General features: G+C 46.0%; 1 protein-coding gene across 1 annotated transcript in view; it reads right to left on the bottom strand.

Moving 5' to 3' along the window:
• Positions 1–10,552, bottom strand: part of WDR26 (WD repeat domain 26) — a 42,990-nt gene extending 32,438 nt beyond the window's left edge. The window contains exons 1-3 of the mRNA XM_069955519.1: positions 9,889–10,552; positions 1,989–2,088; positions 1,765–1,821 (exon numbers count right to left, since the gene is read on the bottom strand). Of these exons, the coding sequence (XP_069811620.1) occupies positions 1,765–1,821; positions 1,989–2,088; positions 9,889–10,181 (450 nt within the window). The 5' untranslated portion in view covers positions 10,182–10,552. The remainder of the gene's footprint in view (positions 1–1,764; positions 1,822–1,988; positions 2,089–9,888) is intronic.
• Between the last annotated feature and the right edge of the window lie 9,273 nt (positions 10,553–19,825).

Raw genomic sequence — 19,825 nt, 5'->3', positions numbered from 1 at the left:
CAATTATAACATTTTTAAAGATTTTTTTTTTTTAAAACAGAGTCTGTACATTTTTTTCCCCAACTTTAGCCAAAACTAGCTCTGACTCTACAGCCCTGCCTTTCACAGATATTGCCTGTTTATGGCAGCACAGGTCTGTATTTGGACAAGTAAAACAGTTCGTTCCTCTTTAGAAACCACATGCACCCAAAAATACCCCTTTGGCCAGTTTCCCATTTGGGCACATTTTTTGCTTCCATCTCAGGCCCATCCATGAATTTACAGACCCTTTCCCATGCCCCCAAACACTAAATTACCAATCCATGGTGAACCGCATGCATTTTGTTTCATTGCATGTGTGTACATGTGCCCTTAGATGGTGACATGAGGATAAGACAATAACCTTAAAGGGGAGTACCACAATATTACAACTTACTTTCTACCCATAGGATAAAGTACCCACCAGGTCCCTTGCCTCACAAATGAATGGATTGGCATGCTCTCCTGCTGCTCCATCTGCCTGCTATTGGACTGGAGGAGACAGCCAAGTACAGGACTTTGTATATCTGTCTCATGGCAAATAAACGGAGCGGACGCTGAGCACGTGTGACCAATAGGGATGACTGAATTTTGGTAGGCTCAGCGGTTGGCTTGTCAGGCAGTTGCCTTTAAACTCTGTGCCGTTCTGCTCTAGGTGCCTGGAAAAGCTGGATCCAGTCCTAAGACACAGCGGCACAGAGTTTAAATGCAACTGCCGACAAGCAGACCGCCAACCCTAGCAAAGTGCTTTGCTACTACTGTAGTGACTACTTTTGCTACTAACTTTGCTCATCCCTAGTGACCATGGTTTCATTCACTTCGGGAGACCCTGTAGATAGGAGGTAAGGTGTAATCTTCAGATAACCCCTTTAAATGAGTTGAGAGAATACTTTTTTTCCACTTTTAAAGGGCACAAAGACCAAACAAGAAAGAGACAAAACATGCAAAACTAATGGCCCTAATGCACGGAGCTACAATCTGCCCGATCAGGCAGTTTCAGCAGATTATCCCTCCGTGTAATAAAGACAACGATCAGCCAAAGAGCCGATCGTGGTCTTTTAAATGTGTTTAAAATTTATCGGCCATGCATCGCTACTTGTAGTGGTGCGCAGCTGATGACTAAAGACTGAAAAAATAATAACGTTTGTACTTACCTATTCTTCCCTATTGTCCGCGTTCCTTGCTCACCACTGATGCTTCTGGCCCAGTCTCTTCAGTTACTGGCCGCTCAGAAAATCTCTGGTAGCTGCGCTGTCTCGTGTTGGGGCCAGAAGCGCCAGCAATGGGCAAGAAACACAAGTAAAAGGCTGCAGGCAATGGGGAAGAATAGGTAAGTGTAAACTATCATTTTCTACTTAAGGCTCAGCTCACATGGAGCAAAATTGGGGGACATGTCAATTCTTTAGCGCAGAGAGAGGAGGCACGCAAGCCTCCCATAGACTGTCATTATGACAGGAAGGCTGGCGGGTTACCGACAGTTTTGCTCTGTGTGAACGGAGCCTTAAGACAAGGGCTGCATGGACATCGCTAATGATATGTATACAGCCCTCCTGCACAATTATGGAGCCATGTATGGGCTCAGTAAATCAGCACCAATCTAGCAGATTGGCACTCAGAGGGAAATGTTGGGCTGACTTATACTGCCCTAAATTTTATGATTACAACAGCAATCCCCCCACCCCATGCAGTGCTGACTACCCGGCATGCATTCACAAGACATAGGATACAACACTAAAGGCTTCTTACCAATACAGCATGAGGAGAGTGCACTAAAGACTTGAGCTCGTTCAGATCATTCTCTGCCTGTAAAGATCAAATCGAATCATCTTAGAACACAGAACAGAAAGAAAAAAAAAAAATTGACATTACATCATACAAGACAAGATTTGCAAGAAGCTGCTCTGACATGGGACGTGTGCACCCTCTGACCAGGACCTACTATGAAAGGAGTAATGGAGTGGCATCATTACCTTATCCCACTCCCCTTCCATGACATGGTTGCGGAATTTGGTAGCAGATGAGTGCTCTAAGCGACATCCTGATTCTTGCATGAGGAGATCAACCGTCTGGCTGCAAGAGAGACACAGTGTCAGAAGCCCACTCCACTTACCAGGACCCGCGACATGGGGCGGCAACATGCACACAGACGGACACACAGCCGCTCAACCCAAGATGCTCCGTGCAGCATGATTATTGAAATCCAGACCAAAGTGCCACCAAGTGTCCTGCAGCCACAGTCATAGCCCCATAGACTAAGTCTCTATGACATACAGTATAATCGTACCAATACAGAAGCTGCATCTATCTGTAAGGTCAGATTCACATGAGCAGAATGCCAGAGCACATATGGCTGCAAGTCCCAACCCAACCGCAGGGCTAGTGACCCTAAATGACAGCATCGTAAGACCAGTGGATGGGCCGAGACCTACAGCCATAATAAAAGAGCAAAAATGCATCTGTATTATGGTTGCTCCGAACTGCATCTATCATATACATTGCAGCCTAGTGTATGTTACTAGTGGGATATAAGCCACTGCTGAGTAACCAGGATGCCCAACACCAGTTTAGAGGATTTTAAGCCTTTAGTCTGACGAGAACATTCACTGATCAATAGAATAAAGCGTCCGAGCAGCAGAGTGATCTCCAACCCGAGACCCGAGAGAACAGAAACTACAACTCTTAGCGTACAGGGAGTATTGACTGTAAGACTCTATACACCAGCTGGATCTTTGCAAAGAAGCAATACCGAAGAACACTATGGCACATCCAGTTTATTAGCTAAAGCTTAGAGGCTAAGGGTCCATTTACACAGAATGATTATCTGACAGATTATCTGCCAAATATTTGAAGCCAAAGCCAGGAATAGATTTGAAAAGAGGAAAAATCTCAGGCTTTCTTTTATGACCTGATCTCTGTTTATAGTCTGTTTCTGGCTTTGGCAGATAATCAAATCTTTCTGTGTGAATGGACCCTTAAACCTAAGGCATTAAACCCCCAGACCTGTGGCTCCCCAACTGCTGCTAGACTACAACTCCCAGCATGACATCTACAGGGGTCTCAGCAATCAGATCACACCCCCCCCTCAAGATCAGCTAGTTATGTGCGTGTGCATATCTCTCATATATTTTTTTATTTATTATTTTATATGACTGCTGAGACCCCCTGTAGATGACATGCTGGGAGTTGTAGTCTAGCAGCAGTTGGAGAGCCACAGATAGATAGAGATAGATATATCTATCTGATAGCTAAACATTAACCCTATAATAAAGATTATTATTGTGCAGTAAAATTTCATTAGCATCTGTGCTATTTCACTGACAACACTCTCCATTGTAGCAAACCATCAGCTGTGAGAAGTACTCTATTCCACTCAGGGTATGTGCAGCTGAATAATAACGTCTTCCTATTTTATCGCCCCTAAGCTACTATTTATTGTCCCAATGGCTTCATACTGTATAATATTGTACCCGGCTAGAGCCATGCACCGTACCATGCATGCAACTACACGCATTACATCCCCCCTGCAGCCATATTGTATACGACTTAATTCACATCTAAATAGTTCACAGGTTGTAAGAGCAAGTGACTCATTCCGATTCCTGGCCTATGATGATTATGTCTTCCAGGGACAGGTCCATATTATATTATATTAGGACAAACACTAAACGCCCTGAATGTCCGTGACCAGGCGGCCTGACGCTATTCAGCACGATAATCATCACACAGCCAGAAAGTCAGGAAATACTAGTCCCTACACCAGACTTTATTCTCATGTATCATTAAACGTGATCACTGAATATTAAAGGGGTACTCCAACGAAACACATCACCCCCTACTCGCTGGCACTGTGCACTCACTCCAATAGACCAATTCTAGCGGTAGATGCTTGGGACAAACCAATTCTAGTAGTAGATGCTTGGGACAAACTTTCAGCAGATGTGGTAAGGGTCCTATTACACAGAAAAGTTACCGTGCGAGAAATCATATTCAAATGTAAGCGATAATCTTCTGGTGTGTATGCAGGCAATGATCAAACGACTACTGAAAATTTGTTTGTGTGCCTTTGATCGCATCCTTTGAGCTGATTGTAATGTTGATCATAACTAACTACTATAATTCTGCGTATTTTGGTAATCTGGCCCTTTAAAATTTTTTTGATATAGTGCTGAGACTTCATAGAAAACAATAGAAATCCTATAGTTATCCAACAACGCTCCCCTGGGATCCTCCTGTCACATCTTTGTGTCCCCCACTGAACACTGTGGCCACTACTTCTCACCTCAATAGTGACTGCCCGCTCAGCAGACTGAAGACCTGACTGCACAGAGACCTCCAGCAGTCAGGCCATGGGATCAGGACCCCAGCAGACACGCTGCGGGAGTCCCAATCGCTAAGTGACGGGAGATGCTCCTGTCACCTATACTTAAACGCTGCGGTCGCTGCGTTTAAGGGGTTAATGGCGAGCGGCTGCGTGATCGCAAGGGTGAGGGCCTGGCTGCAGACAGCAGCCGGTCCTTACCGACTATGGAGCGAGCTCAGCTCATGAGCCCGCTTCATAGCCCGGGACCCCGGGCAGGGCATACATTTACACCCTCCTGCGTTAAGGCACAGGCAGTTGGGGCGTAAATGTACGCCCATGGTCATTAACGGGTTAAAAGACTCTACCATCATGCTCTGAGGGCCACACAAATGATGGCTGGATGGTTAGTGTGGCCTCTAGCTGTTACCATCCCCCAATGCCCTGTGTAGGGGGACGTTAAACGAGTGTTTGCTTGTACGGTGGCTGATCACAGGCTCTATCAAATCTTGGCAGATAATCGCTCTCTGTATTAAGGCCCTTACATCGTATACATGGCAGGATCCTCTTATTTGGATGTTTGCACATACTGTCATCTTTCCAGTTTCTTTCATACATACTGCTTCTTCTCTATAGACATGTTGCTGCTATATATGTGGTCATGCATACAAATGTATACAGATCCTATATGCAATGCTAATGTTTCCTGTATGCTTAGCGGTGGTAGTAATATACTGCGTGTCACAGCACGCTCCGCTGGATGACATATATCATATCTTATCCTTTGCGCTTCTGGTGGATGACTACAGTCAAGTACACTGCAAATATGGATCTGGAGGAGTCCTGAATATCCAGACTATAGATGAGATACAAATATACAGAGAGTCTGCAGATTTACCGTACAATGCCAATAGACTTCATCTAGAGTTTAGCCAAGGGAGGGGGACAGGATAGAAAAAATACAAGCGGATAAGGTGTCTGTGGTTTGTTATATTATGGTAATGCGGCGGCGGGCTCTGCCATTGTGTACTGTCATCTGTAGGTGGGAATCACAGGTCAGCACAGGCAGCCGAGCTCTGCAGGCCTCCATCGCTGTCACAAGCTCACATATTCTTCTGATTACGTAATAACTTCTGCTCATACTCCCCGAGACATTAGAGAGAGACCCCCAGGGTGTGAGGATTCCTCTAAAATCTACCCCTCCCCCACCCGAATCCAGCCAGAGAGAGCCGCCCTCCCTCTCTTGTGTCAGCAGAGTAATAGTAAGTCCTCCTCTTCCTCAGCCCACTACTGGATGTAAACATCACCCTCCCCACCATCACCCTGGAACGCTGGCGATTATTAACCTCTTATCTGCTGCCAGAAGGAGTGGAGGGGAAGGGAGAAGGAAAAAAAAATTGCATCTTCTTTAGTCAACGGCAAGATGGAAGACACAAAGACAAGACAGAAAATGTATGCGGACGAGGGCAGACGTGAAGGATCAGTCCTGCATCAACCTGCAAATACACTGTCACTACACCGCACAGGGAGAGCATGGCTCAGCTGTGCCACAAGCAGCTGCTCAGCAACAACAACCACCACCAACCCAAAAGTCACTAAGCTATACACGATGGCCAGTCTTAAAGGGGGATTCAAGCCTTTAAAATATGATGCCACATCCTGTCTAAAGATCCCATACTCCAGTATGCGGACCCCTCACCCTGCTCCAGCACCCCAATCTTCCAATAAGGCCAGACATTTATGGAACCACCATGTAATGGGGTCACCACTCTACAAGACAGGCAGAGGTCAGGCTTTTCACTGGCTTTAGGACCAAATACAGCACCCCTAGCTAGTTGCTGAGTGTGCCCTCTGACCTTCCATCCATCTGGGGGACAAGGAAAGCCCATGGATTGCAATAGACTTCATAATAAGGCGAAGAATGGAAGTCACGTTATGTTTAGGAAACTCATAGCAAGTGAGTGAGGGGGGGGGGGGGGGGGGGGGGGGGGGGAAGTGCACTTGTGCAATAATCACATAGGGATTACAAGGGACCCCCACTCTTGTGATCAGTGGTGGTCCCAATGGGACCTTCCAAAGATAGCAATTGGCTGAATTCGGCTATGTTCAGAAAACCTGAGTGTTGAGCGGTGACCCCCTTTATTGTGATAGGGGGTTTTAGTGGGGGAGGGAGTGAACAAATAAAGAGGTGGCCGGGCAGGTACACTGGGATCCAGTCACTTTGCAGCCAAACCAGAATTCTGCTCATCCAGAAAATCTGATAAACCAGCACATACATGTAATATAAAAGAGGACACAGGCAGGAACTTCCAGTAAATTAGCTCTTATTTTAGGCTACTGTCCTGACCTCTACACCCATCTGAGGACCTGGCACCTGACGGAGCCCATAAAGGAATTCTATGGCATCTCATAACAGTACAGATCCAAGACTACAAGTCGCCTGAATGGGGGGCATAAGTGACTTCTCGCCAAACTTCTCCCATCCAGCATCTTTTATAGTCGGTGACTAGTTTGGGACGTCTGGTGACATGATGTCTCTGCTTTGGCTAATCATTATAGAAATACATGTGACACTTGAGAGCGAGGTCTCTCCACGGGCCGGCCCCACAGCTGAGGAGCGATAAGCCTGGCTATAAACAGACACTGACTTCAGGCCAGGGCAGCCTGGCACACACATGTATGGTGCCAGCATAGTACATGATCAGGGCAGCGCCATCTGCTTACACCTCATGTGACAGGTTTATCCACCACTATAGTGGGGGGTCCGGCTGTATACACAATGGGCAGGGCGTCAGCTGTTCAGCCACTTCATGTGTCACTTTCTGTAGACTGAACGGGGGTTGGGGGTAAGCAGTAACCTTACAACTGCGTCCCCCAACCTAAGGGCGTGTTTACACAGACAGATTTATCTGACAGATTATTGAAGCCAAAGCCAGGAACAGACTAAACAAAACAGGTGAAGGAGAGACTGGGATCTTTTCAAATCAGTTCCTGGCTTCTGCTTCATAATCTGTCAAATAAATCTTTGTGTACACACACCATAAGACCCTCCAGCTGTTGCAAAACTGCAACTCCCATCATGCCCGGAGAGCCACAGATTGGGGAACACTGCATTACATTATTCCAGTCAGGAAATCCATCGTGGTATAAAGATCCAGACCAATAAGATTATTGACAGATCCCAGTACAGAGATCAAGACCTATAAAACTACAGACAGGTCCCAGTATAGAGATCCAGACCTATAAGACTTGAGACAGGTCCCAGTATAGAGATCCAGACCTATAAGACTAGAGACAGGTCCCAGTATAGAGATCCAGACCTATAAGACTACAGACAGGTCCCAGTATAGAGATCCAGACCGATAAGACTAGAGACAGGTCCCAGTACAGAGATCCAGACCTATAAGACTAGAGACAGGTCCCAGTATAGAGATCCAGACCTATAAGACTTGAGACAGATCCCAGTATAGAGATCCAGACCTATAAGACTTGAGACAGATCCCAGTATAGAGATCCAGACCTATAAGACTAGAGACAGGTCCCAGTATAGAGATCCAGACCTATAAGACTTGAGACAGATCCCAGTATAGAGATCCAGACCTATAAGACTAGAGACAGATCCCAGTATAGAGATCCAGACCTATAAGACTAGAGACAGGTCCCAGTATAGAGATCCAGACCGATAAGACTAGAGACAGATCACAGTTACTCCACAATCTGTCACCTGTCTCCAGAGCTGGGGAGCCTCCAGCTGTTGCAAAACTACAATTTCCATCATGCCTAAAAACTTTTGGCTGTCCAGGCATGATAGGAATTGTAGTTCTGCAACAGCTGGAGGGCCACGAGTATGACACCCCCACTCTAGAGACATTGTACAAGAAGATACATTGTGACAGGGACTAAATATGCTCCTATGTGTAACTATCCATCCACCTCTGTGTGAGATCCTGGAGACTTGTACAAACAAATCACAAAGACAACACAAAGTATACACAAGTATCAGTACAAAGAGACACAGGGACTGTCTACTGTCATCTGCCCCGAGACTGGATCTGAGAGAAGACAGACAGCCATGAGAGAGAGAGACAGACATGGACATCAGAGATCTAGAAAGACATGAGAGAGAGAGACATGGACATCAGAGATCTAGAAAGACATGAGAGAGAGAGAGAGACATGGACATCAGAGATCTAGAAAGACATGAGAGAGAGAGAGAGAGACACACACAGACATGGACATCAGAGATCTAGACAGGCATGAGAGAGACAGACATGGACATCAGAGATCTAGACAGACATGAGAGAGACAGACATGGACATCAGAGATCTAGACAGACATGAGAGAGACAGACATGGACATCAGAGATCTAGACAGACATGGACATCAGAGATCTAGACAGACATGAGAGAGAGAGAGAGAGAGAGAGAGACACAGTCATGTACATCAGAGATCTAGAAAGACATGAGAGAGAGAGAGACAGACATGGACATCAGAGATCTAGACAGACATGAGAGAGAGACAGACATGGACATCAGAGACCTAGAAAGACATGAGAGAGAGACAGACATGGACATCAGAGACCTAGAAAGACATGAGAGAGAGACAGTCATGGACATCAGAGATCTAGACAGACAGCTGAGATAGACAGAAATGAATATCTGAGATCTAGATGGATCGTAGCACTACAGCTGTATGTTCTAGAATGAAAGACATTTGATCTAGAGACAGGCATACAAGTGATGTGTGAAATCTAGAGTGAAAGAGAGAGGCATAGGAGATTCAGAAAGACATGAGATCTATAAGGAGACAGAAGAGCAAGTGACAGCTAGAGAGGATGCGAGACGGACATTCAATCTAGAGAGAATTCAGAGACAGGCATAGGATCCAGAACAAGAGATCCAAAGAGCGGTGGGACAGGCACGAGACATATATGACATCTAGAAAGATAAGCATCAAATAAACAGATGACAGCTAGAGAGACATACATCAGCTATAGGATAAGATTTGGGGAAGATTCATTAATAAAGCCTGATGGGGTGTTTACACACAGATTTATCTAACAGATATCTGAAGCCAAAGCCAGAAATGGATTAGAGAAGAGGAGAAATATCAGTCTCTCCTTTAGGACCTGATCTATTTATAGTCTGAATCTGGCTTTGGCTTCAGAAATCTGTTAGATAAATCTCTGTGCAAACACCATAATAAAGGACAGGGTCAGCTGACCCCAGGTTACCAATCACAGCCTGGCTTTCAAGTCATACACTACCCTTGATTGGTTGCTATGGGCAACAGCTAGCGTTTACATGGCGGCTCCATTGTCCTATAGAGGGCAGTGCGGGGAGTAAACAGGCTATGACGTCACACCATACAAACAGGACCCCACTCAATGACGTCACACCACCGCACTGTGTACAGCCACAATCCGGCAGATAGGAGTCGTAGTGTGTTTATCTCCGCACAGGACGTGACGTCACCGGCTGATGTCACCGGCAGAGGCGATATGCGGACGTCGCCATCGCGATATAAGCGGAGCTGGGGGAGGGGAGGGGCGATGTATCGCGACAGACACTCACTTGAGGCCCAGGCCGTGCAGGTGCTGACCGATCAGGCGGATGACGTCCTCGTCGGCCGGGCTCAGCCGCTTCTTCTTCTTCAGGCCCGGCTGCTCGGCGGTGCTGGAGGCGGCACAGGAGGAGGACGAGGCGGCCCCGTTGCTGGTGCTGAGGAGCCCGTTAGAGTGCGCCTGCTCCCCGCCGGTACCGGAGGACGAGGCCTCCCCGTTCTGGGAAGAGGAGGGGGCGCCGCTGTCCGGCTCCGGGCCCCCCGAGCCCCCCGCACCGGCCGTCGCGGCCCCGTTAGCCTGCATGTTCCCCCCGCTTGCTCCTCTACCACCGCCGGGAATAAGCGATTGAGTCGCCGCCGCCGCCGCTTCTCCTGCAGCCGCCGCCGCCTCCTCCGAGGCTCGGTGCTTCTTCCGCGGGGGAGGGGTCGCTCGGCCGGTGTCCGAGTCTGAGGAGGAAGCGGAGGCCAGAGTTTCCTCACCGAGAGCGGCCGTGGTTGGTGGCTGAGGAGAGAGGACACGGCGCCGTCCCCCTCCCGGGGTGTGGAGGTGAGGACGGGGAGGGAGGAGGCGGGGAACGGGAGGAGGAGGGAGGGGGGAGATCCGCGGCCGCTGCTCGGCGGCTCCGGGGCTGTCACAGGCGGCTTCCCCCTCAGCTGCGGCACTAATGGAGTCCGAGCTGTGACGTCACCGGAAATGCCTATAGAGGCTGAGCGCTCACTTCCGGTTCTGCAGGAGGAGGGGAGGACTGGCAGGGGAGGGGGCACTGACCATAACAACAACAACAGTGCGACGTCACCCACCGGAGCGCCGACCGGACCGGGCGTGGCTACAGCAACGACCGCTGCGGGAGGCCGGCCGGCCACTGCGAGACGCTCCGGACCGGAAGCAGCTGGTGACTGGAGCATGCCGGGACTTGTAGTCTCCGACCCTGGCAGTCCTTACAGGGAGTTGAAGTTGGAACAAGCAACAAGCCCGGCTGTCACAGTGATGGTTATGGGAGTCCCGGCGGTCACGTGTCCTGAGCCAGGAGAGAGTTTTACAACTTTATAATAGTTTATAATGAACAGAACAGAAAAAAAGTGACAACAGGAGTCCGAAAAGTGAAAAAAGGGTGCAGGGTTATAGGGTTGGAGTTAGGACACATCTGGAGGTAAAAAAGTTGAAATCAGTGATTTCTGCCTACATTCAGACTTCAGATGGCAATGTATAGTTTATGAAAGAGGCGGAAAGTTCTGCAGCAAATCTGACGTGAATTTACCCTTTAAAGGAAAAATCCGGCGCAATTTTTTTTAAAAGAATTGTATTGTCCCCCAAAAGATATACAAATCACCAATATACACTTATTATGGGAAATGCTTATAAATTGATTTTTCCCTGCACTTACTACTGCATCAAGGCTTCACTTCCTGGATAACATGGTGATGTCACTGCCTGGATAACATGATGATGTCACTTCCTGGATAAAATGGTGATGTCATGACCCGACTCCCAGAGCTGTGCGGGCTGTGGATGATGGCAGAGGGATGCTCAGTGTTCCCCTGCCATCATCCTCTCCAGCAGCCACAGTCACTTTCTGGATAACATGGGGATGTCTCTTTCTGGATAAGATGGTGATGTCACTTCCTGGATAACATGGTGATGTCACGACCCAACTCCCAGAGCTGTGTGGGCTGTGGCTGCTGGAGAGGATGATGGCAGAGGGATGCTCAGTGTCCCTCCAGTGCCCTGTGTCCCTCAGTGTCCCCCTGCCATCATCCTCTCCAGCAGCCACAGCCCGCACAGCTCTGGGAGATGGGTCGTGACATCACCATCTTATCCAGGAAGTGACATCACCATGTTATCCAGGAACTGACATCACCATGTTATCCAGGAAGTGACTTTATAAGCATTTCCCATAATAAGTGTATATTGGTGATTTGTATATCTTTTAGGGGGCAATACAATACTTTAATAAAAATTTTTGCTGGACTTCTCCTTTAAGCTGGTTTCACCTCGGCGTATTATGGCTGTAAAACCCGGATAGACAGCTGTCAGTCCAGGTAATGAGAAAAGCACTTAGGCCTTATTACATCTGTGTACAGTTAGCCTTAGGGCCAGTTCACGGATTCCGCCAGCCGCTGTGTCCTACAGGCAGTCTATGGGAGGGCTCGCACCTCCTCTCTCCACACAGAAGAATTGACATGTCAAAGGCAGAGAGTTCCGCCGTGGAATTCCCCCAGTTTTACTCCGTGTGAACTGGCCCTTATGGCAGTAATCTGGAGAACAGAGCAAACCTTCATAGAAAAGTTTAGGTGAATTAAAGGGGAACTATCAACAGGTTAGAGAAATCTATCCCGCTGGTAACCCCCTATTGCACATGGGCCACCAAGGAGGAAGGCATGCCTCTTACCTTCCTCCTTAGAGCCATTCCCTTGCTGTTAGCAGTGTAATCCTCCGTCCAGAGCACGTTAGGCGCACTGCCCTGCCTGCTTTATTGATTATCGTTAGAGAGGATTGGCTCGTGCAGTGGGGGCGGGGCAGTCCTCTGGGCCGAGGATTACACTTCTAATGCTGCGTTTACACGGAACGATTATCGTTCGAATTTTCACATAAACGATCGCATTTGAGCGATAATCGTTCCGTGTAAACACAGGAAACGATCAAAAGACAAGTGAGAAATCGGTAATTTTGATCTTTCAACATGTTCTTAAATCGTCGTTCGCTGAAAATTCGCAGATCGCTTAGTGTAAACAGTCTGAGTAGAGGGGGGTCTTCTATGCAACAAATCCGTCATGATGTCATTTTCATCTTCTGGTCCAATGATTACATCATAGACCTTCATTCCCACCTGCATTGCAAAGTCAATCACATCATAGAGACAGAAAGTGCATCAAGCTGCAGTATTATATGGTGACAGCTACCATGGTAGAAACCCAACAGACTCCACAAACATCAGTGTAATGTGTCAGTCTCGTTTGAAGTCCTGCATGGAGGTGATCAGCATGCAGGTGTTGGTGTGAGAAAAAGTGTTAATACACGGCCCGATCAATACTGTAAATGATCTATTAGATCGGCACTCGTTTACTGAGACTATTGCACAGCTCGATAATTATTTAGCAAGGTCTGCACGGACATCGTTAGCGATGTCTGTGCAGCCTTTGCCTAAACAGTTTTTACATTCCTCATTCTCATTCCTGGTCTCTTTCTGCATTCTGCATACTTCCTCCCTCGCAGCTTCAGAGCTGACAGGCCGCTCCGCCAATCACTGTCTGGGACCGCCACGGCCAGTGATTGGCTGAGCAGCCTGTCAGCTGAGATGGACCACTCTGAAGCTGCATCGCACGGGATCGGGTAGAACGCAGGAGGAGACCGGGAAGTGGATAGGTAATGTAAAATCTCTTTGAATTGTCAGCCGCGGATCGCTATTACACGTAGTGATGCACAGTCGGCAGCCGATGATTATAGGTCAAAGACTAAAGAAATGGTCGTTGTCTCTATTACACAGAGAGATAACAGGCTGAATTGGGTCGATTATCGCTCCGGTAATAGGGCCCTTAGTCCTCCTTCACACCTCTGTGTTCTCAGGTGCTTATACTGTATTGAACCCATTGGTTTCTATGGCCCCATGCACACACATGTGCTTTTCATGGATCTCTGTCTTGGCCACAATACATTTCACAATAAAGGACCAGTGATTATATGTTCTGTATAGTGTCTTTTAGAGATAAGCAAACCTCGAGCATGCTGGGGTTTGTCCAAACACGATCACTCACATTTGATTACCAGTGGCTCAAGAAGTTGGTTACAGCCTAAGGCTGGGTTCACACTACGTTTTTGCAATCCATTATTTTCATCCTTTTTTTTTGTAAATAACGGATGCATTTGTGTGCATCTGTTTTGATTCATTTTTCTATTGACTTCCATTATAAAAAATAAGATCAAGATGGATCCATTTTTGTAACGTACACAAAAACATAGCTGACCTTGCTGACTTGTGTCCGTTAAAAAAAACATCAGTTTTGATCCATTTTTTAATAATGGAAGTCAATGGAAAAATGGATCAAAACAGATGCACACAAATGCATCCTTTTTTTCATCAGTTTTTCATCCTTTTTTGGGTGAAAAAAGGGTGGGTGAAGGATGAAAAAAACGTAGTGTAAACCCAGCCTTAGGCCTATGGCAGCTTTAGGACTGCATCTAACTTCTTCATCCACCGGTAATCAAATGGTTCGCTTATCTCTAGTGGCTTTCAAGAGTATTCATCCCCCTTGGCTTTTACCTATTTTGTTACAATCTGTGTTTAAACTTTTTTTTTTATTATTATTATTCTGAATTGTGTGTGATGCATCTGCCCCAAATAATTTAAGTTGGTAAAGTGAAAAGTGAAAAAAAAAAACCCAACTAAATAAATATATATATATATATATATATATATATATATATATATATATATGAAAATTGGCATGTGGATACAGTGGGAAAAATAAGTATGTGATACACTACTAATCTCGCATGTTTTCCTGCCTACAAAGAATGGAGGGGTCTGTAGAGTTTATCGTAGGTAACTTCACCTGTGAGAGACAGAATCTTTACAAAATCACATTGTATGCTTTTTAAATAGTTATTTAGCATTTTATTACATGAAATAAGTATTTGAGACAATAGAAACACAGAACATGTGATACAGAAACCTTTGTTTACAGTTAGAGAGGTCGGACGTTTCCTGTAGTACTTGGCCAAGTTTGCAGACACTGCAGCTGGGATTGTGTCCCGCTCCTCCATACTCCTCTTCTCCAGATCTTTCAGGTTTCGGGGCTGTCCCTTGGCAACAATGGGGTAGATTTATAAAACATGGTGTACAGTGAAACAATAACCATATACTCCATAGAGCAGAGACTGGAGGATCTGTATATACCACCACAATAACCTGTACACACCATAGAGGAGAGACTGGAGGATCTGTATATACCACCACAATATCTGTATACTCCACAGAGCAGAGACTGGAGGATCTGTATATACCACCACAATAACCGTACACACCATAGAGCAGAGACTGGAGGACCTGTATATACCACCACAATAACCTGTACACTCCATAGAGCAGAGACTGGAGGATCTGTATATACCACCACAATAACCTGTACACTCCATAGAGCAGAGACTGGAGGATCTGTATATACCACCATAATAACCTGTACACTCCATAGAGCAGAGACTGGAGGATCTGTATATACCACCATAATAACCTGTACACTCCATAGAGCAGAGACTGGAGGATCTGTATATACCATCAGGGCCGCCATCTGGAATTTCGGGGGCCCCATACAACCAAAGTGTCTGGGCCCCCCACATTAATAAAAAAAAAGAATTGTGTGTTCGACCCAAGCCTTGCTGGGAGGTATAATTTGGTTCAGATCAATTCTAGAGAACTGGCTCATATACCCCATTTTCCCCAGTGGCTTAAAATGTAACCTCTGTTATACAGTTATAAAATTGTAGAAACTAAATGTGAACAAGGTGCAATTTAAATGTCACCATACAGACACTTACTTGTATAGCTGCCTCTTGTATTCTGTATGCAGTGCATTATATTCACCCCTGCAACGTACAATTTATAGCGTGTCTACAAGCCCAGTGGGGCTCATTATGATGGAGACTAAAACTTATACAAGTATTCCTGCATGGGGTAGGGTTTCCCCTGTATTCAGAATGCTGTTGAGTACTAGGCAATGCCCCGTTTGGGGTTATTGAATTTCGAGGGTCTGGGGGGCTGTTTGATTTGTATATGTTCACCAATATCACCCCCTCCCCCCCCCCCCCCCCCCCCCGGTATGCTCACTAACATAGAATATGTTGATAAGGCTCATATAATGAGGCTGTTCCATGTTAGTGAGCATATAGAAATCACCCCCCCCCCCCCCCAGGCAGACTAGTTTAGCTCACCCAAGACAGTGATAGCGAATACATGGCGGTGAGAACGCTTTCTAGGAGATCCTGTTTGTGCAGCAGAGGTGTCTTTATCCTGCTCTGCATAGACCCTCGAAATTCAATAATCCCAGACGGGGCATTGCCTAGCACTCAACAGCATTCTGAATACAGGAGAACCCCTACCCCACTCTTGTATAAGTTTTAGTCTCCATCATAATGAGCCCCGCTGTGCTTGTAGACACGCTATAAATTGTACGTTGCAAGGGTGAATATAATGCACTGCATACAGAGCACAAGAGACAGCTATACAAGTAAGTGTCTATTTGAATTGTACCTTGTTCACATTTAGGTTCTACAATTTTATAACTGTATAACAGAGGTTACATTTTAAGCCACTGGGGAAAATGGGGTATATGAGCCACAGACACCAGCACACATGTATACACACATACAGACACCAGCACACATGTATACAAACACCAGCACACATGTATACAGACATACAGACACCAGCACACATGTATACACATACAGACACCAGCACACATGTATACACACAGACACCAGCACACATGTATACAGACACCAGCACACATGTATATAGACATACAGACACCAGCACACATGTATACAGACACCAGCACACATGTATACACACATACAGACACCAGCACACATGTATACAGACACCAACACATGTATACACACATACAGACACCAGCACACATGTATACACACATACAGACACCAGCACACATGTATACACACATGTATACAGACACCAGCACACATGTATACAGACACCAGCACTTATGTATACACACATACAGACACCAGCACACACGAATACAGACACCAGCACACATGTATACAGACACCAGCACACATGTATACACACATACAGACACCAGCACACATGTATACAGACACCAGCACACATGTATACACACATACAGACACCAGCACACATGTATACAGACACCAGCACACATGAATACAGACACCAGCACACATGTATACAGACACCAGCACACATGTATACACATATACAGACACCAGCACACATGTATACACATATACAGACACCAGCACACATGTATACACACATACAGACACCAGCACACATGTATACACATATACAGACACCAGCACACATGTATACAGACACCAGCACACATGTATACACATATACAGACACCAGCACACATGTATACACACATACAGACACCAGCACACATGTATACACATATACAGACACCAGCACACATGTATACACATATACAGACACCAGCACACATGTATACACATATACAGACACCAGCACACATGTATACACACATGAATACAGACACCAGCACACATGAATACAGACACCAGCACACATGTATACAGACACCAGCACACATGTATACAGACACCAGCACACATGTATACACATATACAGACACCAGCACACATGTATACACATATACAGACACCAGCACACATGTATACAGACATCAGCACACATGTATACAGACACCAGCACACATGTATACAGACACCAGCACACATGTATACACATATACAGACACCAGCACACATGTATACACATATACAGACACCAGCACACATGTATACAGACACCAGCACACATGTATACACATATACAGACACCAGCACACATGTATACACACATACAGACACCAGCACACATGAATACAGACACCAGCACACATGAATACAGACACCAGCACACATGTATACAGACACCAGCACACATGTATACACATATACAGACACCAGCACACATGTATACACACATACAGACACCAGCACACATGTATACACATATACAGACACCAGCACACATGTATACACATATACAGACACCAGCACACATGTATACACATATACAGACACCAGCACACATGTATACACACATGAATACAGACACCAGCACACATGTATACAGACACCAGCACACATGTATACACATATACAGACACCAGCACACATGTATACACACATACAGACACCAGCACACATGTATACACATATACAGACACCAGCACACATGTATACACACATACAGACACCAGCACACATGTATACAGACACCAGCACACATGTATATATAAACACACAGACACCAGCACACATGTACGTATATATAAAACACCACAATACCCGTACACACCATAGAGCAGAGACTGGAGGATCTGTATATACCACCACAATATCTGTATACTCCATAGAGGAGAGACTGGAGGATCTGTATATACCACCACAATAACCATACACTCCATAGAGCAGAGACTGGAGGATCTGTATATACCACCACAATAACCGTACACCCCATAGAGCAGAGACTGGAGGATCTGTATATACCACCACAATAACCGTACACCCCATAGAGCAGAGACTGGAGGATCTGTATATACCACCACAATAACCGTACACTCCATAGAGCAGAGACTGGAGGATCTGTATATACCACCACAATAACCATACACTCCATAGAGCAGAGACTGGAGGATCTGTATATACCACCACAGTAACCTGTACACTCCATAGAGGCGAGACTGGAGGATCTGTATACCACCACAATAACCGTACACTCCATAGAGGCGAGACTGGAGGATCTGTATATACCACCACAATAACCGTACACCCCATAGAGCAGAGACTGGAGGATCTGTATATACCACCACAATATCTGTATACTCCATAGAGCAGAGACTGGAGGATCTGTATATACCACCACAATATCTGTATACTCCATAGAGCAGAGACTGGAGGATCTGTATATACCACCACAATAACTGTACACTCCATAGAGCAGAGACTGGAGGATCTGTATATACCACCACAATATCTGTATACTCCATAGAGCAGAGACTGGAGGATCTGTATATACCACCACAATAACCTGTACACTCCATAGAGCAGAGACTGGAGGATCTGTATATACCACCACAATAACCATACACTCCATAGAGCAGAGACTGGAGGATCTGTATATACCACCACAGTAACCTGTACACTCCATAGAGGCGAGACTGGAGGATCTGTATATACCACCACAATAACCGTACACTCCATAGAGGCGAGACTGGAGGATCTGTATATACCACCACAATAACCTGTACACTCCAAAGAGGAGAGACTGGAGGATCTGTATATACCACCACAATATCTGTATGCTCCATAGAGCAGAGACTGGAGGATCGTTATATACCACCACAATATCTGTATACTCCATGGAGCAGAGACTGGAGGATCGTTATATACCACCACAATATCTGTATACTCCATGGAGCAGAGACTGGAGGATCTGTATATACCACCACAATAACCTGTACACTCCATAGAGCAGAGACTGGAGGATCTGTTTATACCACCACAATAACCTGTACACTCCATAGAGCAGAGACTGGAGGATCTGTATATACCACCACAATATCTGTATACTCCATAGAGGAGAGACTGGAGGATCTGTATATACCACCACAATAACCTGTACACTCCATAGAGGCGAGACTGGAGGATCTGTATATGCCACCACAATACCCGTACACACCATAGAGCAGAGACTGGAGGATCTGTATATACCACCACAATATCTGTATACTCCATAGAGCAGAGACTGGAGGATCTGTATATACCACCACAATATCTGTATACTCCATGGAGCAGAGACTGGAGGATCTGTTTATACCACCACAATAACCTGTACACTCCATAGAGGAGAGACTGGAGGATCTGTATATACCACCACAATAACCGTACACCCCATAGAGCAGAGACTGGAGGATCTGTATATACCACCACAATAACCGTACACACCATAGAGGAGAGACTGGAGGATCTGTATATACCACCACAATAACCTGTATACTCCATAGAGCAGAGACTGGAGGATCTGTATATACCACCACAATAACCTGTACACTCCATGGAGCAGAGACTGGAGGATCTGTTTATACCACCACAATAACCTGTACACTCCATGGAGCAGAGACTGGAGGATCTGTTTATACCACCACAATAACCTG

This window comes from Dendropsophus ebraccatus, chromosome 15 (genome assembly GCF_027789765.1).
Source record: "Dendropsophus ebraccatus isolate aDenEbr1 chromosome 15, aDenEbr1.pat, whole genome shotgun sequence".
In the NCBI taxonomy this organism is placed as follows: domain Eukaryota; kingdom Metazoa; phylum Chordata; class Amphibia; order Anura; family Hylidae; genus Dendropsophus; species Dendropsophus ebraccatus.
Note: the sequence above shows the minus strand (reverse complement) of the source record. Positions and strands in the feature narration are given on the sequence as shown.